The 22,676-nt window shown below is 38.7% G+C and overlaps 1 protein-coding gene across 3 annotated transcripts in view; it reads left to right on the forward strand.

Moving 5' to 3' along the window:
* slc23a2 (solute carrier family 23 member 2) overlaps positions 1 to 19,706 on the forward strand; it is a 36,714-nt gene extending 17,008 nt beyond the window's left edge. For 2 of the 3 annotated variants that reach the window (XM_084728535.1, XM_084728536.1), the window contains 14 exons: positions 370 to 587; positions 2,618 to 2,716; positions 4,208 to 4,324; positions 5,320 to 5,477; positions 11,624 to 11,712; positions 11,963 to 12,030; positions 13,930 to 14,111; positions 14,874 to 14,994; positions 16,098 to 16,254; positions 16,364 to 16,511; positions 16,640 to 16,745; positions 17,382 to 17,649; positions 18,294 to 18,389; positions 18,926 to 19,706. In XM_084728535.1, the coding sequence (XP_084584661.1) occupies positions 370 to 587; positions 2,618 to 2,716; positions 4,208 to 4,324; positions 5,320 to 5,477; positions 11,624 to 11,712; positions 11,963 to 12,030; positions 13,930 to 14,111; positions 14,874 to 14,994; positions 16,098 to 16,254; positions 16,364 to 16,511; positions 16,640 to 16,745; positions 17,382 to 17,649; positions 18,294 to 18,389; positions 18,926 to 19,194 (2,096 nt within the window). In that variant the 3' untranslated portion in view covers positions 19,195 to 19,706. The remainder of the gene's footprint in view (positions 1 to 369; positions 588 to 2,617; positions 2,717 to 4,207; positions 4,325 to 5,319; positions 5,478 to 11,623; positions 11,713 to 11,962; positions 12,031 to 13,929; positions 14,112 to 14,873; positions 14,995 to 16,097; positions 16,255 to 16,363; positions 16,512 to 16,639; positions 16,746 to 17,381; positions 17,650 to 18,293; positions 18,390 to 18,925) is intronic. The other variant, XM_084728537.1, reaches the window with a different exon arrangement.
* Positions 19,707 to 22,676: the final 2,970 nt, after the last annotated feature.

Below are 22,676 nucleotides of genomic sequence, written 5' to 3' on the forward strand. Positions count from 1 at the left end.
CTGGATTGGTTTCTCACCTAATCAAATTACCAGAACAGAAACTGTGCTTTCCTAATCTGTTCTGTGTCAAAAATCCTACAGCGTCGAAAATATACCTGAAATTGTTTTAGATTTAAAAAAAGCTGTAATTAGCATGCTGATTTCTTTTTTATTTGATATAAATGATAAATGGTCAACTAACTTTTGTTGTCCAGAATAGCCCAAGAGACCTGAGATAAATCAAGTTTCTAATCAACAAGAAGTACGGCCTGGCAGCCACTCAGGCTCTGTGATGTGATCAGACCTTCACAGTGAAGTAAGGATATTACAACCCTTAAAGTTATGAATCAAGATATTGATCTCTCTGTTATTTGTCTGCTTATATCCAAGCAGGTGAGGCAGTCCTGGATGATGTAATCGGACTGAAGGATTCATCTGCAGAGTTCACACCAGAGCGAGACAGAGGGGGGACAGAGAAGGAGGAGAACACTGAAGACAGTAGGATGGGTGTGGGGAAGAATACCACCTCCAAATCGATGGACAGCAGCAGTGAAGGAGGAAAATATGAAGAGGAGACAAAACATGGCGCAGATTTCTACCCTATTCCGGTACACTTCTGTGATCGGTTGCCTTGCTTCTTTACTGTTATGTTATTTTGCCAGGGAGACAAAACCACAGACACACCAAAAACATACCCAAGGCAAGCTCACATAATGCACAAATGACAAAGACTGGGGTATGGCCAGTATGCACACAACCCTATAATTACTGCCCCCCCCCTTCATTGACTCACGCTTTGGCATTAGTTTTTGCTTGGAATGTATTTGTGTGAGTGGACAGCCCAACTACACACACAAACAGTATACTTCATGGCCAGTTGGTACATGCTGCTGCTGCCGCTCAGTCCATCCATTTCCTTTGTTTGTCCTCTTGGCACAGGGCCACGGCTTCATGTAGGTCAAAAGGCAAAAAGGCAACAAACAACTCGGTTAGCCTGCTGCTAAAATTACTTTTAATTTAATTGAGTATTTAGACTTTATACTTACACTGCATCACAGATGAAAATATCACACATTTTACTGTTTTTGGCATCTATCAGTTAAAGAGCCAGAGATTTCCTACAGGAATAGGTGGAGATTAAAACTAGCTAAAAAGTCTGATAACTTGCATTCATCTGGTGCCCAGAAACACTAGTTCACCAAATCATCATATCAACTTTATACTGCGAATGTTTTATTTACAGTGTGTTCCCTATACCAGTTCATATTTCACTAAACTGCTTCAATAGAACTCAAAAGGCAGAAACTGTGATATAAGCCCAAAATTTCCTTTGCACTTACTTTGTCCCATTGTGAGGAGATGTTTCTGTCTCTGAATTAGGGATGTCACAATTACACAAATTTAGTGGTCGATGCCATCAACTAGAAACGATTCTCGATTCCCAATTCAATGCCATGGTAAAACGCAAAAACAGTGATCAAATTCAGCCATTGTTATTTACTGCCTGACACAAGTCACCATCAGGGGAGCATGTTGCAAATGTCTGGAAAGAAAAAGTGCAAATCTTATTTCTGCTGCTGAACTTTGAATGTAAGTTGAACTTGGTGTGTAAACATTAGTTTAAATTTAATGGCGCGAGGACAAACCATTAATCAGGAAATATTTATTTAACATATTTTGATGACACAGACTGAACGTTAAGGATTCAGGATGATTGCCTACTACTACAAGCTATGTTTACAATACATTAACCTAAACACAGGAGCTTTTATCGTTTAGCCATTACAAACATGATGGAACAAAGATGGCTGTCTCAAATGAAAATAACAGTAATGTGTTTAAAAAAAAAAAAATAAGGATAACAATTGCACATTTATTGTTAATCCCTGATCATCTGCCCTGAACACAGAGTACTTCTATAAACAACACATTGTGCAATCTGAGTCTTTGTCATGTAGGCACAGGAGAACGTGTTTACGTGTGGGAAACACCTGAGTATATTCAAAGGTCTTTCCTCTTCCTGAATTTTTTTCTCAGAATGGGTCTTAGGACTCTACAGTAAAAACTCTATTTGCATTTTTCTGTCTCTTTGCATTTTCTTGTCCCTCGGGCACAGAAACATGCAAGTAGGTGTATGGCAGGAATAATAATCTTTAAAGGTTAATTATAATGTTTTTCATCATTCTCACAGTGTTAACCTCTTTATAGTAATCCTGGCTTTGTTGATTAACATGACACAGATATATACAGGATATACACTGGAAAAGTACACATTTATACACCACCCACTCACACACATACTTGGTGAAAGGAATTTGTTTATAAGGTGTGTTTGCATACTGTAGGAAGCACGTGTTCATGCACAGGTTACCAAATCTCTTTCATTGCCTTGTTCTTCCAGCCTCTAATCTCTCATTTCTGTTCTTTCACACTGAATTGCATTGACACGCACGTACACAGATTTTTACACCGCTTCACTTCACCTCGCCTTTTCATGTCATGTTGTCAGCCCGCCAAGGGTTCATCAAAGACAATGCGTCATCCTCAATCTGTTGTCTGGACTAACATGGTTTCACAAACTGTAATTAAAATTGCCTTATGAAAAGAAAAAAGTAATCTGTGTATTTTATGTATCTAGGTGGTGGTAAACGGAGTAGGTGGTGCCAGTGGAGACCAAGATACTGAGAACACAGAGCTGATGGCCATCTACACTAAAGAAAATCAAGGAGCAGAAAAGGTAACTGGAGAAGAAAAATGGAGCAGTGGAACACAATCCTCGTCCCAACTGAAGTGCTAGTTTACCCCAAAATAAGCCTGTATTTAAGCAGACTGACGCACAGTCACATGGTCAAAAAAGCTTGCACATAATCACTCATAATCACAGTTTCACTTCACTTTTCCTCCCTCACCTTTCCCCTACATTATTAAAGTTGTAATCCTCAACATTTCATTCCTAGTAAATTTTGCCACACTGTAGTAACCACAAGTATGGTTTAATACTACAGAAAACACTGTTTGAACAGCAACTGGTATATCTGTTTACATTTCAAACAAACTCGGATTGTTTCATTAAAGAAGTCAGTCAGTAATCATTGAGCGCATCTGATTTCATGCTCCAGACTGCAGTAGTTTTCCACACAGCAGCACAGACGGTGCATTTCCTGTGTCTGCTTCATGATACAACTCACCCTGCCTTTTGCTTGTTGCTTTTAATGTGAAGCAGCAGCAGTGGAAATGCTCACTTCACATTAGCAGTCACTTAATAAAGCTCTGATATGGCTGAAAAGTAAGTGAGCAGTAAACAGCGAGGCTGACATCACTGAGATGAAATTGCACTGGGTTACATGCTGAATGGTTTGCTGTGAATCCCTTGATTTTAGGAAAGCAGTCTGAGCAGACTCCACCACTAACAAAGAAAGACTACTATATAGACAGATAATGGCTAGAAATGGTGATTGCAGTTTGCTTCTCTTGCAACCTTTTTTGTTTTGTTTGTTTGTTCATTTTTTAATTTGTCGGTGGGTGTATCAAGATGTAAACGTGTGTGTAGTTTTCTTTTGTTTGTGTTTTTGTATAAACTTGGTAAAAATAAATAAATCCTCCAGAAATAAATCCTGAACAATATAGCTATATCCTTACATGCAGTATCATTTTATGAATTACATTTTTAACACTATTTACTGTTTTTTATTGTATGAATTTAACTAATAAACATTTGTTGTTGGGCAACTCAGTTTTATGTTTCACCATTTACCTGGTTCTTTGTATTTAACACAGTAAGACACAAACTAATTTCCACTGTAAAGGAACAAGCAAAGGAAATTGCTGATGACAAGTGGACCAGAAGTCAGTCTGACTCATCAAACTGTTTTATCCTCTTTCTTTTTCCCTTTTCCCTCTTGTCACTATGACTATGCATTTTTCTTCATCTAGAGATTGAAATCAAGCATTTTGTTCTCTCTCATGCAGTTGCTATCACGGTTTCTGTTTTTTTTTTTTTTATCATTCATAAACTTCACCCTTCTACACATCTGCTCAGACATGCTGTTCTTACAGAAACATTTGATCTGATTAGGTGTGGTAAGGAAGTTATTTGACTGTACTTTTGCATAAAAAGCTAGACCAGAATGCATTACTTTGAACCCTTACCAGACAAAGTAAACTCAATACTCAAGAAAGATATGAATTATTAAGATATCATGCATCCTGTTTCTATGTGTGTCTGTAGAGCTCAATGTCTGAGACATTAGACAGCACAGACAGCACAGATGCCAGGAGGATGGATATGATCTACACCATCGAAGACACCCCGCCCTGGTACCTGTGTGTGTTCTTAGGCTTGCAGGTAAATCTACCTACTGAACTGTTCAGTTTTTTCACAAAGCTACGTGGCCAACTTACAGTGTTTATTATCAGTCATCGTATATTTTGTTTACCTGACTAACAGATGTGATGATTACACAGGAAATGTCTCAACACATGGACTGAAAACATGCACCTACAGTACACGTGTCCTGTGCAGTCAGGGTGTGTCTTGTCCTTAACTGTGGTTGCACTTGTCATCTCAGTGCAGTATTTTTCATCTGACTGACTACAATATTCATTATGCAACTGGACACTAGACACAAAAATAGGACTTTGAACCACCAACATGATGACTATTGTGGACTGTGTGTTAATGTCCTCACTGTGACCACAATGTGTTGTATCTGGACTTTTGTCCTCTGTCATCTCCCTCTGTCACATAGTCATAACTGAGAAGATCTTCAATATCTGATGTAAAAAAGAAATCTAATGTAGAAGGGGTTGAGTGTGCACATATCCCTACCAAGACTGCTCAATTCTTTAAATTTGCTATTGTAATATTGGGGCAAAACACACCAGTAAACACCTGGACACAAATTTGTTCAGAGGATTAAACAACATCTTTTACAATGTGTGACGTTTCGTGCTGCCTGGCTCCAGTAATGCTGACCAACTTACACATGTGCACTTGAGGTTTGAGGTTTGCTGCAGATAAGAAGGCTTCCTTTTTAGGTTCAGAGGTTTCATCCTCACAGGTAGCAATCCAGATCAGGTAGAGGAAGATTCGAGTGGGAGTGGATTTTCAACACTGCAACAGTTATGCTGATTGGCTGATAGCTGATATTTTTGGAGAATATCAGAAGCCTCTTTTGGAATCCTTTTTTACAATCCAAAAAAAGATGTATTTGAGAACATGTTCAAAACTTGCAGCTATTGTGTTTTTGTGCTGTGCTGACTTAACAGTGTAAAGTATGGACTTCATGTTGACCTAAGCCAAACAGTAGACACACCAACTGTCGCTTCTTGCCTTTGCAGCACTACTTGACATGTTTCAGTGGAACTATCGCAGTGCCATTCCTCCTCGCTGAGGCGATGTGTGTCGGCTTTGATCAGTGGGCCACCAGCCAGCTCATAGGGACCATCTTCTTCTGTGTGGGGATCACCACCCTGCTACAGACCACGCTGGGCTGCAGGTACACACACAAACAGACAAACTATACTGTCTCACACACAGGGTTCAACAAAAAATGCTGTTTTGAAACTGTCTTGAAATATATAGTTTTTTTGTCAGACCAAAACCCAAAGATGTTCAGTTTAATATGACAATAAACCGAATGGGAAAAGTGGTTAAATACACACATACTCCCAATTATAAAGTACATTTGTACCTACGTGCAAATGCTAAACTGCAGCTTTTCTGTAACTCACACATTGTAGTCTGTCTTTCACTTCCTCCCTTTTTATTTTCTCTTTCTTCCACTCGATCCCACTCATCTATAAGTACCACTTAAAGACAAGGGCCATTGTCGACATTAAGTTCCTCTTTGCGCATCCTTCCTCTTCATGTCTGTCTGAAGTATGTCTTAAGTGTGTTGGGCTGCGATTTGGCTTACACGTCCTGTTTTGCCACAGTAGGTTTGATGCATACACATCTGTTTTTGTCACGATAAGTTCCTATAAAAATATCCCACAGATGAGCTAACAGCATTTTAAGTTCCTCGTTTCGTTCATGTGACTGCATTTGTCCCGGCATGACTAAAGCTTTCCCTTTTGTACGCACAGGCTGTTAAATTTCAAGAAGTAGCTTACATACTCTCTGAATTGACACAACAAAACAGAAGGTGAACAGATTCCAGAAAATAAAGTCATGGCATCTGACTGCAGGCCAGAGGAATGAGCTACATGTGGTGCGTCACATTTGGACAACCAATGTGAATTGCTACATATCAATCAAGCACACAGCTGTTTCTTTATCTGTGGCCTATTGACCAAGAGGGAAATCTACGCTTTCAGCCATACCAGTATGCACATGTGGGGAATAGCTCATCTGACCCAGTTTCTCCCTGATTTGTTACATTTAATGCACTTATTAATTTGTTTATTTTTTGAATCACCTTTTTTTTTTACCTCATGTCACCCCACTGACTGCTTCCACACATTCCTTATTTTTCACTCCTCTCTCAGTCCTCATTCTGCCCTTGGGGTACTCCTTTTTTGATCAAGGTCTCTTTTATTTTCAAACATATCACAAAAAACATACAACTTAAACATGGAACAGTTAAGTCAAGTTCCTGTCCACCAAAAAAATAAATAAATAAAAGTACACATACACTTGGGTTACACTGATATGTTAGTAGCTGCTATGCCTTCTGCAAAGGATATAAATGGCAGGTTTTTTTCCAGGTGGATATAACACATAACCGCTCTAATCCACTGAGAGAGTTGAGTTGAGTGTTGCTAGTTCTCCAAAGAATTACAAATTAAGTTGGTGTGATGAATCAAATCTCTTTACTTCAAGCAGCATGGAGAGAAGACACAGTGTTCTCTGAAGGCTCGTTCAGTCTTGCCTGATATACAGAAACAACAGTTGCTGATTCCAGAACAATGCTGATTCAATCCTTCCTTCTTCCAGATATTAATAAATGTGTCACAGAGTAAAGCACAGTAGCCTTCCTGAATACAATGTTCCGTCGATTTTACTTTCATCTTACTGTCATCTTCCTTCCCCCCAACTTGGACACAAAGAATCCCGAAATCAATACATTGATTATCAACCAAAGTTGTTCATCTTTGACAAAGTACAACTGACATTAGGCATTACCTGTTGCCATGGATATCATCATATCATTTGGGTTTTAATAAAAGCCAGGTCATGTCGGGATGAGGTGACATTATTCTTTCATGAATGACGAGCGTTTCAGTTAGGTGAACTCTGACGTATTTTCCATTTTTGTAATAAATCCAGTCTTTCCATCATGTCGTGGCAGGGTCTGAGTGTTTCATTATTGTTACTGGGAGTGCAACAGCCAAATCACCTCATTCAGACAAACCCAGACGGTCACAGATACTCGCTGTTCTTTTTGACACCAACTGCATGGCCTTGACTGATGCCTCTATGAAAAGAGTGCAAACACTGTCCTATCTACTTCTTTTTTTTTCTTACTCAAACATACAGGGGGAAGTTAAGAGAAAGGCTATGTGTATCAATATGAGCTACTTTGCTATATTGATACACATAGCCTGACTTGGATTTTGCTGATTTTGCAGCAGACTTCTTGTTTAGTGTACTTTCACAGTGTCCAAATGAGGAACAAATACATGTCTGGAAACTAGAGTTAGGCGACGTTTACCAAATTGACAAATGACAATGTCCACTGTGAAGAATAACAATGGATGATGATGTCGTTTCTGGGTTCAAAGGGGTCTTAGTTTCATCACCACATGTCCTTAACTTAGTTGTGTTTAAAAAGAAAATAAATAAGACAGACATCGGCCTCCTTTTATTTTATTTCCCACATCAAAAACGGCAACATCTCTATGGCAACTCTGAGGGAACACACAACCTCAAAAACAGAAGGTTTTTACATCATAGTGTTACGATGGTAGAAGGCTCAGTGGTCGATGACTGTCAGCCATCACAATGAACAGTGGCCCAACCCTACTGGAAACTCTGACCAAGTACTGTAACTTGCAAATTTGTAATTTTATTATTTCTTTAAATTCTATTATGCATCAGTTATCCTGTAGCCTAAGCTTTTTCTTACAGGGTGAGGTTGCTAACCTTGCTCTGAACTCCAAAAAAATGCAGAGGCCACAAATGGTGGATGGTTAACTTGTTAATCCTCTGGCCAGGTGTCCCCCTAGGTACTGGGTTATAGCCTCACACCACATGAGCCCAAACAGGTTTTGAGTTGTGTACAAGCTGCCATCAACTAACTCCAGCTGCTGTTTAACAAAAGCCATAACCACAAGTCAGCAAAATGCAGGTTAGGTTTTAGGATATCGTACCAGCAGCATGAGGCAGACATAGTATTGCACTTGAAAGTGTGAACTTATGAGAGACTGATTTATCAGGGTTACTTTTTCATATTTGAAAAATTTTCAGTTTGTTACGTGGCTGTGTAGTCCTCGTCTACTCTTAAATAAAATAATGGTAGAAAACTGCAGACTACACTATTTAGACCGATTTTACATTGAGATTTTCTGCAAACATTTCTTTATGTAAGAGGCTTGTATTTGCCTTGTCATAGCAACAACAGGGACATTTTCGGTTCAGTGAAGCCTCCAGAAACCTCTGAGAGGGCGTCTGGCTCTCAAGTTAAAATTTAGACCTTTTTTTTCCTCTCTCTCTCATTCTTCCTCACTCTCTGACACAAACAAAGACACAGTCTGGTCTTGGCTTCAACATGAATGGCATTCCTGTCACACCAACAGCCTACAGTTTCTCAGAGGCAGCGTTGAGCTGAAGTGACACAGACAGCCACCATGTCTCTGTGGATTATTGTCTCCTGAGAAATTCCACTGAATAGAAACAGAAAAAGGCAGACGAGGAAAGCAGGGTAAAGAAAAATATGTTAAGAAGGTTACCAGTATAATTTCTCCGCCTATTAAGCAAGGAAATTAAATTGGCTTGTCAAAGGGATGTTTGTACTAATCATGTCTTTATTGGATCTGATTGGTGGTCAGATACATGTCTGAATGCACCCAAAATGTGTTGCATTGGATACATTTATTATTAAATTCATTACAGACAAAACTCAATAGGAATTCAATCTGAATATCAGACTATTAAACTGCATAATTTGTGGAAACGGACTGATATGTGAAGTTTTTATTTTAGCAAGTTGATGACCAACAATAGACGAGAACAGTCTTTTTTTTTTTTTTTTTTTTTTTTTTTTTTTTAGCACATACATTTATACTAACTGATTTATGCTACAAGTTTATTTGTATATTTAGCAGGGCATTTAAATGTAATCACAAGTGATTAATCAAAAGTCATTCTGACACTACATGCACAGTCCAAATTTAACTTTTTTTCCACCAGCCAAACGGCTTGTGAGTGAACAAATTTTACCAGTCACTCAATAAATAAACATTATTTTTTTGGCTGATGAATGAAGCAAGTCTACCAGCCACTTGCATAGTTTACCGGCAGTATAGCAGCAGTGAAGAGATGGAGGAAGAGATGAAATATTGTGTGGTCTCACAGCTTTGATGAATCATGGTGCCAAGTGACATCCATCAGAAAACGCCCAAATGCTTTTCCAAGAAAGGTGAAGCATACGTGTGTGCCCTCATCCAAGTATCCTGTGTGTTTGTGCAGCTGCTATGTGCAGACATGTGACCCGTGTAGCTGATTCAGTGTGAACTTATCTTTCGAAATTCTGCAGTCTTTTTTTTTTTCTTTTTTTTCTCTGTACTGCCTCACTTTCTCATAATTTTGTGTTTGCTGGACAAGACACATAATCAGGCTTCTTTACTTTTCATAATTGAAAATAAAAGTCCCTTTTTATTTTCCTTATGTTTTCATAACTGCCTAGCATAACCACACGCTTTCTAACTTGAGATGAAGTTCTGTTTTCTTTGTACAAAAGCGGGAAATTTCTGATGCAGCAGAGGAATTGCTCATCAATATTTATTTATGCATTGAATTTTTTCACTCAGCACAGGGAATTAAATGACCTATCTTGAGGTCTCAAGCCTAAATTCCTGTAATCTTCAAAATATAACTAGTTCTTGAGAATATCTTTTCCATTAATGTATTTGTTAGTTTAGCTTTGTACACAAATTGGAAACAAGCAGCTGTATAAAAGAACTTACACACACATATGTGGGTGTAATGTAATTGGAAAACAGCATTGATTAAAGACTAATGACTGCATTTTTGAATACACACTGGGTGAACCCCAGTCTGTCAGGTCAGAAAATCTAATTACATGATAAAGATCAAAGATTTAATTGTTTTTTTTGGTTTGAAGGGTGTGTGCAGGTGAAACTCTTTGCTCAAAACAAACAGGTGTGTCACTAATTCATAGTTTTCTCATTGGTGTTCACTTCCTCTTTCCTAAGAAAATAAATATCCTCCCTCCCTTTTCTGGTTTATTCATAGCCTTTTATTTCTGTCCTTGACATTTCTAGTAATATGATGTCATTATAGTTGATTTTTTTTGTTTTATCTCTGATCAGATCCTGTGATATTCCTCTATTGCCACAATCGCTTGTTCCAGTTGTAATTTATAAAGGCCAGTCATACTGTAGAGTGTGGTTGACCATCATCTTAGTCGCTCAGAGAAATGTCCATTATAGAAAATATGACATGTTTATGAGCTTTCCTTAGTGTGTGAGTGGTACTGAATGGTTTGACTGAAAGAAGAGGAAAAGGAAGGAGAGAGAGGGAGGGAGATCTATGCCAGCATTATCTGGTCTTATTCACCCAATCCTGTGTTTACCTGACCTTATATTACCCAACAAAAGACCAGGGGGATTCTTACATACCACTTGGTGAATGATTGTCAGATAAATGGGAATTATAGCTGGCAAGAACAGCAATAACTCTGTATCCCACAATGATGAGCCGTAATTCAAGTGCTGGCACTCGGTGGTTCTACACAGAAAATCACTTTGCTTGCTACTAAATTTTAAACTCCCTTTGTTTGACATTTATGTTATAATTCAAGCTTGTAACCAAAATTAACTTTTTGGTTCATTTGCCAAATGTCTAAGTCCAGTGCCTGGCAGGTAAACTAAGAAAACTTACCAGCCCAAACTATTTTTTATTTGCTATAAATATGCAACATGCATTATGTGATTCAACCTCAGGTTTTTTAGAATGCAACCTCAACTTTAGCATCACATCATAGACAGTTATGAATGAAAACATCAGATATACAACTTTTCCTCTGAACTTTTTCACTAAAGAACAATCAATTACATTATCATACTTTAAACTCGTACTGTTCCCACACAGCAGTACATACTGTGATTTTGAGCTCCATGTTTTACTTCATACTTTTGCTCTCAGAAAAAACACTAACCTCTGTAATTTTTCAAACACTCTTTATGTTTTCTTTTGTGTAGAAAGTACCAAATAATACGACACAATAAGTACAGTGTACAGTACAGTAGAGGGTACAGTACAGGGTCACATTGGTTTCAGCAGGTACACCTAAAAAAAACACAGCATTTAAACCTGCCCCTACAGTATGATTACAAATTATTTACCAGCCACCTGGATGGTGACCCCAGTTTACCCAAAATTTACTGGCACTTGGCAAGGATTCATTTTGGACCATGGACTTGTTACATAATTTCTTAATGGTGCTTTTCTTGTGTTTAGGTTGCCTCTGTTCCAGGCCAGCGCCTTTGCCTTCCTTGCACCAGCCAGAGCCATCCTATCATTGGACAAATGGAAGTGTAATAATACAGGTAACCCCTTTGTCTTTTTCAGTGTAGACACTACCATCTGATATAAAATCTGTGGGCTATTGCATCTTTGTTTACTGATCCCAACTCCAAACATTATTAGCATCGAAAACCTACCAATACAGTAGAGAATTAGACTAGTTCCCAAATGGGATCAGCCAGTTTATATCTGTATGCCCCTAATGAATAATTAGTGTTATGATTCACCCAGTGATCTAATTAATCTCATCTCTCTGTCTTTTTCCATGGCCAGAAGTTCCTGTTTTTAACAGCACAGAGCTCTTCCACACAGAACACATCTGGCACCCCAGGATACGAGAGGTGAGGCAAAGAAAGACAAATGAAAGACTCAGACAGTCTACAAAGGTGGATAGGAAGAAAGCCAGAGGGAATAAGCTTAAAACTGAATTGACGTCTCATACGGCTAAAAAATATTGCTCCAAATGTCTTATTGTAAATATTAAGTAAGCTCAGTAAATATTAGGGTAGAGTAAGATGTTATTCAACTTAACTTGAATAACTCATTACACAATTTTTTACACAACTTTAGTTGAATAAAGGATGTTTTTTATGTTTAAACAGTTGCACTTTTTGAAGGAATGCTTTTTACTCTTCCAGTTAGGAACATCACTGTTTGTATATGGCTGCAGGGGTTAGTTTTCCGTGACAGGCGCTGTTAATTTGCATTAACCTTTTTCCGTTTGCGTAAGCCAGTTGAGTAATTGTTTTTCATGTGACGTGTAAAAGAGACTTAACTCAATCAAATGGAATCAAATTGTTGAATGGGAGCAGCAGGAACGTTCTGGTGATAAAAGCTGACAGAAGAAAACACAAAGATGGATAAAGACAGAACAAACAGGATTATCACTCAGAACTATCAGTTGGAAAATGGAACAGTTGTGATTCTTTAACCGCATCTCCTTCAACCATGATGCAAACAAAATGTTTCTTAGTTTTATTTTTGATTCATAAATTTGAGTCCATGCATAATTTGGCTGGGGATGCGAGAAATGTTTGTGTACAAGCTTTCCTCCAGGAAATTTGTTTGCAGAGGTGGCAAGTGCTGAGTAATTACTGCGAAGCAAACATATGATCTGATTGATCAGCGTGGGCTGAATCCAACAGATCATACATTTCATCTGATGATCAGTGTTGATAGTTCCACAAATTGCCTGAAGAATTCAGTCACATTTATACCTTGTAATACATTGAACCCAGTCCCAGGAGCTATTTTTCAAGGAACTAAAAGGTTCCTTCAGCCCGTTGTTGTCTGCGTTTTCACCACAGTCTAAAGACCTGTGAAGATTTGGCAAATTAGTCTGCTTATGTATGAAAATGTAAAAGCTGGCTTTAAACCTTGATTTTTCTGTGTGCAACTATACTGCCGTCCAAAGGCTAACAACAGTTACTACTTTTTTGCTTGAGTTTGAACTAAAAATTAATTTTTTAATATCTGTTTTGCCTTGTGACAAAGTTTCAGATTACAAAATCTGGCCAGTGAAAAAAACTTTAAAGCCATTTTTCTCAGTTTTACCCTTTGCATGGTTACTACTGTGAGGCTTTGTAGGGCAGTATACAACAACGGTGATGCAACAGTATAAAAAGTGTTGTGAGTACTCTTCCAGTCAGAAATTTTTAGCAGTGAAAGGTCCACCCCCAAAGCTCCTGTACCCTTTGAGAATAATCTATGACCCCCTGAACACAGACCTTTTGGACAGTAAAATAATGGGACTTTATTTAGACTCTGGTCCCTGCTTAGTTCCTCCACAGGTTCCTAGTCCCCAGGAACCTGGTGTGGTGGAAACAAACCTTTTGCTCCCAGATTTAGTGTCATTGCTCATTTTGCCTGAAGCTTGATAAACCTAATTTTATATTTCATAAAAATGTAGTCAATTCCTTTGATGTTAGCGGACGCACTCTTTATTTCAAATGAGGCAGGGCCCTTCCTTACAAAAGGCTGTGGAAACCTTGAGGTTGTTTTGCAAAATGAAAGTATTAATTCAGATTTAAGTGTTAAATTAAATTCTACTTTCAGTTGCCTCAGTCAATATCATCTAGTATCCCTCTGAGCCTGCAGTTGCACTCCATGGGTTTGAGTTGTTCATTCAAAGTGAACATAATTTAAAACTACAGCTGTGTCCAAGTTCTCCATCTTTTTTCACAATTTCTTCCTTTTTTATTAACCCTTTTTTTGTCTCTATATTTTCTTTGATCTGTCAGATCCAAGGGGCTATCATTGTGTCATCCCTGGTCGAAGTGTGTATCGGAGCGCTGGGTCTGCCCGGGATCCTGCTGAAGTACATCGGACCTCTGACCATTACCCCCACTGTGGCCCTTATCGGTTTGTCTGGCTTCCAAGCCGCAGGGGAGCGGGCTGGAAAACACTGGGGCATTGCTATGCTGTAAGTACACACTCATGCAAAGAAATGCACATTCAGGTGTCGACAAAAACATCTTTAAAGTGACCTAAAATTCACTTCTGTGTTGCACCTTTTCACGTTAAATATATTCTCATGATCATGATTGAAATGGCTGTCTGTCAGAGTGTGGTACTGCAGCAGGGCAGAAGTGTATTTATATGCATTTCAGGGAAAAACCTAGGAATATACTGAGTTTACAGGTGGACAACTGTAGTAGATAATGGTGCAGGACTGGTATGACAGGTTTCTGTCCACATTTTGGTACTATTTTTTTTTTTATCTGCCAGAGAAACCTGTCACCACTGGAAGCTGCTAAAACCTGACTAACTTCAAACTATCTGTAACCAATGTTCTCTGTGAATAAGGACTCACAGAATTTTTCATGGTTGGATATTTCATACACAAAAGTTTTAGATTGTAAAGATAAGGAGGATTGACTCACAGGAGACGATCCACTTCAAAGCTATGATATTCATGTGGCGTGACATCAGTTCCTGCAGTGTCATGGTTGTTTACACTGCAGCTGGAGAGCCTCTCCTCACGCTCCACAGGGACAGGGGATATGTGTCTGTAATTGCCACTTATTTGCTCCTTCTTAGGCAGTTAGGATAATTGATTGGCTTTGAAGCCTCTGGGGTCTTAGTCAGACGTAGACATGAGAAAATGGAACATGCTCATACAGAATTAGGTTTCTCACAGGAGAAAATACAGTATAGATAATAATAAGATTGTTACTATCCGCAGGACTATCTTCTTGGTGCTGCTCTTCTCTCAGTATGCCAGAAACGTTCATTTCCCGCTGCCAATCTACAAAGCCAAGAAAGGCTGGACTTCCTACAGGCTGCAGGTCTTCAAAATGTTTCCTGTAAGTACATAACCTCTCATGAAATTACACACGTGCCTCAGCTCTTTTGCATTTGGCACAAACTGTGTCTGGGCTCCACTTTTCCATTCCTTTTTCACAGTAAATATTTTGTTCTTTTTTAATGATTTGACCTTAGTGTCTTAATAACTGCCCTCCTGTCTCCACCACAAACTGTGATCCCATCTAAGTCACAAATTATTCAACAGAACTAATCTCATTCTCCCTGGGTGGTTAAGAGGTTTTCCCTTAGCGTGCCTCTGTGGACTGTGTAAATCAGTCTTTTCCTGCCCTCTGCTGGTGATAAATGAAATAATAAAAACTCTTTCAAATTCACACCAAAGTTGCTTATCAGCCTGATTTACACCTGTCTCCTAAAAAGGCTCCCCTTTCCTGTTTTGCTTTTATAGGGTCACTCTTAACTGTAAAAATGTTTAAGTGGACTTGATTTAGTTTCAGAGTAGCTGACAACTCAGTGCAACACTTTTAAACCAATTCTTCACTTCACTTATTTTCTCTGGGAGTTTTATTTATTTTATTTGATGATGATGATTTGATGATGATATATATGATATGATTTCAGTTTGTTTCAACTGCTTGTGGCTTGTGATCGATATCAGGCAATATTGTCTGTCCATTTAAAATATTCAGTTACATTTATGTCCACTCACAAAAAGCAACTAAACTATTATTCAACAGTTTGATTTTTGTTATCGCATTTGTGACACAGATATGCCACGTAAATTTCAAAACAGAGGCATATTTTAAAGACGACCATATAGATCGATATTTTCACTGTGCATCGATCTTACCGGATTGTTAAACATTGAATCAATATATTGCTCCTGACTGATGTGTCATTAAACCTCAAGACAACACTAATATCAACCTGAGTTCAAGGTATTTTAACATTTTACAGGAAATGAAAGAGTTTTTTTTTTATATAAAAATACTGAAATTATTTTTTGATGTATTTGGCAATTAGAAATAACAAGCGACACAAAGATGCAGGATTAAAACTGGTGAAATGTGTTTTTTTTTTATTTCACTTTGTCTTTAATTTGAATGTCTGATTCTGATAAGCATTTTGTTTCTCTTCCATCCAGATCATCATGGCCATCCTAGTGTCATGGCTGCTTTGTTTCATTTTTACTGTGACTGACGTTTTTCCGCCGGAGGTAGACAAGTACGGCTTCTACGCCCGCACAGACGCACGTCAAGGAATACTTGCAGCTGCACCATGGTTTAAGATCCCATATCCCTGTAAGTGTGTTGATGAAGAAGAGGAAGCAGCTGTTGGAAACGATTGTTGATGTTTATAGTTGGTCTCCATGAGCTGTGATCGACCCAAGTGTGTTTTTTACCTCTGCAGTCCAGTGGGGCGTTCCTACCGTAACAGCTGCAGGTGTGATTGGCATGATGAGCGCAGTGGTGGCCAGCATCATCGAATCAATTGGAGATTACTACGCCTGTGCACGTCTCTCTTGTGCTCCTCCACCTCCTATCCATGCCATCAACAGGTGACTCTTCAGTTAATCTAATTTCTGATCTCTTATCTCTCTAAAAATTAATGTTGTTTGTGAAACATTGCATGGGCAATTAACTGTCTGGATGCTTTAATTAGGTTGTTTTTCCACTATCTCTGCAGGGGGATATTTGTAGAGGGCATTTCCTGTGTGCTGGATGGTCTTTTTGGTACAGGAAATGGTTCTACCTCCTCCAGTCCAAATATAGGCGTTCTTGGAATCACTAAGGTAACACAAATTTGTACTCACTTAGTTTCTTTTCTTTACCTGCCTTTTATTTTGACAATGTTACCTTTTTCTACTTTTATGTTAGCAGATGTTTGTCATTACACCTAAATATGATACAGAAACCTCTGGGTTTCCTTCCTTCTCTGCACATACCCATTTAGTTACTGTGTTTATTCTACCATGATGATTTAATTGGTCAGATAATTAAACCAGAGCTGAAATAAGTCACATCATTGATTAGTCAGTAGGCAGAAAATTAATTGGCAATTACTTTGATGATGTATTAATCTTTTGATTCCCTTTTCAAGCAAAAATGCCAAATGTTCACTGGTACAGTCTTCTTAAATATGAGGATTTTCTTCTTTTCACAGTTTTATATCCCTTTAAAAATTACTGTCTTTGGGTTTGGAGCTGTTGTTCAAAATGAGCAATTTGAAGAAGTCAGTGTAATGGACATTTTTCATTTCTGACATTTTTTGGCAATATAAGACACATCCATCACCCTCTGCCATAAGAATGGATCATCTGTCGCTATGTGTAATGATAACCCTCCCCTTTAACCCACAAACAGAGGTTGTAGGGGCTGCAGTAACTGTCTTTCTCTTTGCTCCTCTTGATTTCTGATTGGCCTTCCAGGTGGGCAGCAGACGAGTGATTCAGTATGGAGCTGCCATGATGCTGCTGCTGGGGCTCGTGGGTAAATTCAGCGCTCTGTTTGCCTCTCTGCCGGACCCTGTCCTGGGAGCTCTGTTCTGCACCCTGTTTGGTATGATCACAGCGGTGGGACTGTCCAACCTGCAGTTTGTCGACCTCAACTCCTCCAGGAACCTCTTTGTTCTGGGTTTCTCCATCTTCTTCGGTCTGATGCTGCCAAGCTACCTCAAAAAGAACCCGCTGGTCACTGGTGAGTGGAGGGAACCGATCCCAGCTGTGCACGTATACAAACTAGGGCTGGGTGGTTTTCCAGATTTAAAGATTCTTTCTTTATGTTTTTTTCCACAAGTAAATTCTATTGGTAACCCTTTATGTCTATATGTCTATCAGTGAGATTTACAAATATTTAAGCAATGAAAAGCGTTAAAAATTTTTGTACTAAACCTCGTAATTCCATGTTGAGACTGTCAGCAAAACCTTCATAGCTCCCCCACTCTAAATTAGGAGGCATATATGCATTGGAGAAGTTTCTGAGTTTTCTGCCAGATAGCTTTCTGTTTTAGTTATTTTGAAAATATAGTTGTGTTTTTTAAGGGTTTCTGACATACAAAGTTTCTGCTTGACATTGCTTAAATATAGGTGGAATAACTCAGACTTTCTCTGTTACTAATAAATTCACACAAAGGACACAAGTACACCCAATGGCTAATTGTCTTGGGTTATTTGTTGTTTACAGCCTGTTGAGGGAATGCATTTACTGATCATACTAATATGACTGAGAATAGGTTGGTTAGAGATTTATATTGTTAGTTTCTGTATGTTTCAGCTCCAATACAAACTTATTAAGACATATTTTAATATTTTGCCAACCCCCTGTCTCTTTATCTTTCTCAGGCATAGTTGAAATTGACCAAGTGTTGAACGTGCTCCTCACCACTGCCATGTTTGTCGGAGGCTCTGTCGCCTTTATTTTGGACAATACTATTCCAGGTAAGGTGTTAAATCTATTCTTTGTCACATTTGCTACCCTAACAATTCATTTTCCTTGTGCTATACAGTTACTAGATGATACCTATGATGATGTAATAGTAGTTTCTTTTTTGAGTATGAAAAACATTTCTAAGGAAGAAAATCATAATAACGTGGCTGTGACTACCGAGCAGGTACAAGTATTCATACAAAGGCAGAACATGCTGGGGGCAGTTATATATCGAATTTGGTCTGAAAGCATCTCAAGACCCCTCTGGGAGAGCTCGAAGATGTGACAGGGAGAAGGACGTATGGGCTGAACCTGCTTGACCTGGACAAGCAAGAGGATTGTTGGATAAATGATACTTCAGGATGGAATTTTCCTTTAAGGATCTATGCATTTCTGTTTCCTTGTATATTTAAACAGATCATAAAATTCTACCATAAATTTTTTTAACAAATTAATTGATTAAATTAAAGAATTAAAACAGTTATTTGGGCTGTAAGTTGTGGATTTTAAGGAATTCATGATGTATCTCTCTTCTGTTTCCCTGCAGGCACTCCTGAAGAACGAGGCATCAGGAAGCTGAAGCGTGGTGCTGGTCTCAGCGCAGCAGAACTGGAAGGGATGAGATCTTATGATCTGCCATTTGGAATGGACTTCATCCGCAGATACCCCATCTTCAAGTACATCCCCATCAGCCCCGCCTTCACAGGCTACCAGTGGGGCAGGCTACGGGACACCTGTGGTAGCAGAATGGGACACGGGGACGTGGTGAAGGGAGGGGGAATGGGAGGGGAGGCACCAGGGGAGAGTCGGGTATAGCCATCGGGCTGCAGCTTGCAAATCTTTAATGTGGCAGAATTTGGGGAGCAAGGGATGGTACACTAAGATAAAAGGATGTGAGAGTGGAGGACAGAAGCGGTGCAGGATTTGGGATTGTGTGGAAGAAAATGTGATGCACCAACCACCCCCCCACCCCACCCCCGTCAGTATGTGTTTTCTTTAGCTCGTGTCAGTCTTTTCCCACTTCCCACTATGCTATTTTAAGCATGCTATAGCAAGTCACAGCATGCTATAAAAGATGTCACCATACAGAGGTGAGTTGGTGTGTGTGCGTATGTGTACAGTAGAAATAACGGGTTTGTGCATTTATTTACTTGCACTTTAATCCAGACGGAGACAGATGGATGTCAAACAATCAAAGGTGAGTGTTTGATGATTCACTGCTAACTTTTACTGCCCATGTTGTTTTATAAGACATATTCTACATAAAAGCACTGTAGATTTTATACTGTCAATTGAGGGTTATGCACAATTTCTGCTATGAATCATTTGCCTCCAGACAAATTATGCAACTACTTTAAGAGGTATACACACACGAATGCTCACACACCAACAGCCTCACCGAAACTAGCTCGAGCGCTACAATGCACGTCAGGGTCATGCAGATTGATGGAAGTGGTTTGTCAGGTGCCCTTAGCCATGCAAAGTGATTGTGAAATTTATTTTTGCACTATCTGCCTCCTGAGTTCATATCAGAATGTCACTCCGCAGCTTGCGCCCTTCATTTCTTCAGTGAAACTCCTCAGAGAAACAGTCAGCAGCACATCACAGCCCATCTCATGCTAAAGAAGCACACATCCCCCTTCTTTTTTTTAATATTTACAAGATCCCAGCTGTAATATAGCAGTTTACATCTCCTTAATGTCAGTATTATGCAGTAGTTACTAACAAGACCAAAATGCTACATTACCTGAACACATTCTTGTCTCATTTGGCTGTCAAATGGGACACAACTTGTTTTACTTTATTCTGGAATGAAATTTATATTTGCAAGATGTTTATTTTTGTTTGATAACCTCTAACACACGCAGGCACTTAAAAGACAAAACAGAAAGGTTTTAATGATGCCTCTACTGCTGTGCAGTGCACACCGCAGTGCATTTACAAAAGCTGTGGTAATGGCACACAGTAACACAGACATGTGGCCTTTTCATAGACTTTGAAACCTAAGAGGCTTAAAAAAGTGAATGAATCCAGTAGAATGAAATGCTCTTTATCCTGCAACTGCAGAGATCTCTGATCCTGTTTGTGGATCTTCTCCTACAATTTTAAAGGGATAGTTTGGATTTGAAGTGGGTTTGCATGGGGTACTTATCAATAATCAACACATCCCCAGTTTTGGAATGCAGCAGGAATACCAGGATAACGAAGCAATATACTGCTGTGGACAGGGTCAGCAGCAAAACATATTTTTACCTGCTAAAAAAAAGGCCTATGTAAAGTATACAGAACAATTTATTTATCATCATACAATATGGTTGTATTGCAAGATTTAGATGTGGTTCCCTATTTGCTACTTGCTTCTAGAAAAAATTAAAATAAATGTGAATTATATACTGTCAATTAATTGAAGGGATAAAATGAAACAAAACTGGTTTACATGGAGGAGCGTAAAGGATGAATTTAGCAATCTCATCCTGAGGGAAGAAGCTGCACTACAGCTGTTTATGCGCCTTCTTTTAATCAGTAATCAATTAATCAATTAAGTCACACTAACACAAACAAACTAACAGACCAAGGCAGTGGTAGAGCAGTAACTCCTGTATTCTGTGAGGTAAAATGACTGTTTTTACAAAAGGAGTCTGGGTAACTGAGAGCCTGTTTGGCTTATATAACAGAGGTTTCCTGTCTGTAAAGCCTTTCTGACAGCAGGGAATATACTCAATTCGATAAAAACCTCACACAACCTCACTTCAAATAGTTTAATCTGTCCCTTTAAAATGTCACTTGTGCCCTGCTTTTAGCAGTAATGTGTGTAACTGGAGGATTTAGAAAGGCCCTGCTACTATCCAAACCCACTTGGGTTAGCCCTTGACTTGCATAATTGTACTAAAAGGTAGGGGGTGTAATTTGGATGTGGAGTATTTAAATGTAAGAAGAGGGATGTGGAGAGTTTAATTGTCATTCTTGTGTTTTCTGGATCAACTCACACAGATGGTGCAGTGTGTGCTATTGCAACAGCTGATCATAACAGTTGCTGATGTTGTTAACAATTTTCACTTTTTAATGGCGATGATTATTTTCCCATACATTTCTCCTCCTCCTCCTCCCGTCCTCAGTCACCCATACGCCTCCCACTCTCACCCCACTTCAATTAGTTACCTGCTGATGTTTGTTAATGTTCGTGTTTGTTGGAGTTCAGGCTGTAGCAGCACATTTGGCTGTATTTCGGAGCATCAGCTGTACCTTATTAACCCAGGTGCGTTCCTGGAGAGTGAGTCTCATTAGACTACACTGTGTGCCTCTGGTGTTTTAAATGAAAAACAACCATTTGAAAGATACCATAGAAGAATTTGCAGCAGTATAATCTTTGTAAATGTAGAAATTAAAAGCAGCACAATGAGAAAAATAACAGTTAAAAGAAAACTACTAAATATTTAGTCAGCTGAGATTTTACTAAACCAAAATGCTAAAAGCTCTTTATTTTTATTTCTTCTTCTTCTTCTGTTACTGTATACCAAAACCAAGCATTGGCAGTTATCACTATTGAGAAATTAGTTTGAAATTCATCCCAAATTTTCTTGCCTCTTATCTCTTTTGTGAAATCTATTTATTTATTTATGAGAAAAAAGTTGTTTAATGATTGCTCAACGCAGGTTTATGTGTCTCTTGCACAATGTTTAAAATATATTTATTAGTTTACTTGTTCATGCCCTGTAAAGATTGGTGTGGCAATGATGATGATCAACTGCTACTCCTCAGCATCATCAGAGCTTTTAGAAACTCACCTGGGGACAGCAGCTTTTTCTAAAGATAGCTTCTAATGTAAGATGTAAGCTGCTTAAATTTCATTCCATTTATATTTTTTAAAAACAAGAGAGAAACACTTTAAAGTTGAACTGGAGTCAGACGTCTGAGTGAGGGCCTTTCTACTACAAGTACTGTTTGCACATGTAATAGTGCCAAGAACATCAGGGTCAAAGTGAGTATATTCACCAACCTGAACACCTAAAAAGTCACTAGAGTGCTTATCCAGATTTATAGTCAATTTTGAACATTTTATGTTTGATGTCTTGAAGATAAAGCAGTGGCCGAATATTTTTGGCCCTTTTAGTCTATTATAGCATGGCTAGTTATAGCACTCATTTATGACCTCAGACTCTGTTACTCTTGTGATTCGGTCACATTGCGTCCCCCCCCCAAAAAAAAATCATCCATCCTCAAAGGATGTTAACTGCCAGTCTAGAATGATAAAATGCTTGCCCAGGATGAAACCAAGGTTAAAATCTAATAATTCCACA

This window comes from Lutjanus erythropterus, chromosome 10 (genome assembly GCF_056507025.1).
Source record: "Lutjanus erythropterus isolate fLutEry1 chromosome 10, fLutEry1.hap2, whole genome shotgun sequence".
Lineage (NCBI taxonomy): Eukaryota > Metazoa > Chordata > Actinopteri > Lutjaniformes > Lutjanidae > Lutjanus > Lutjanus erythropterus.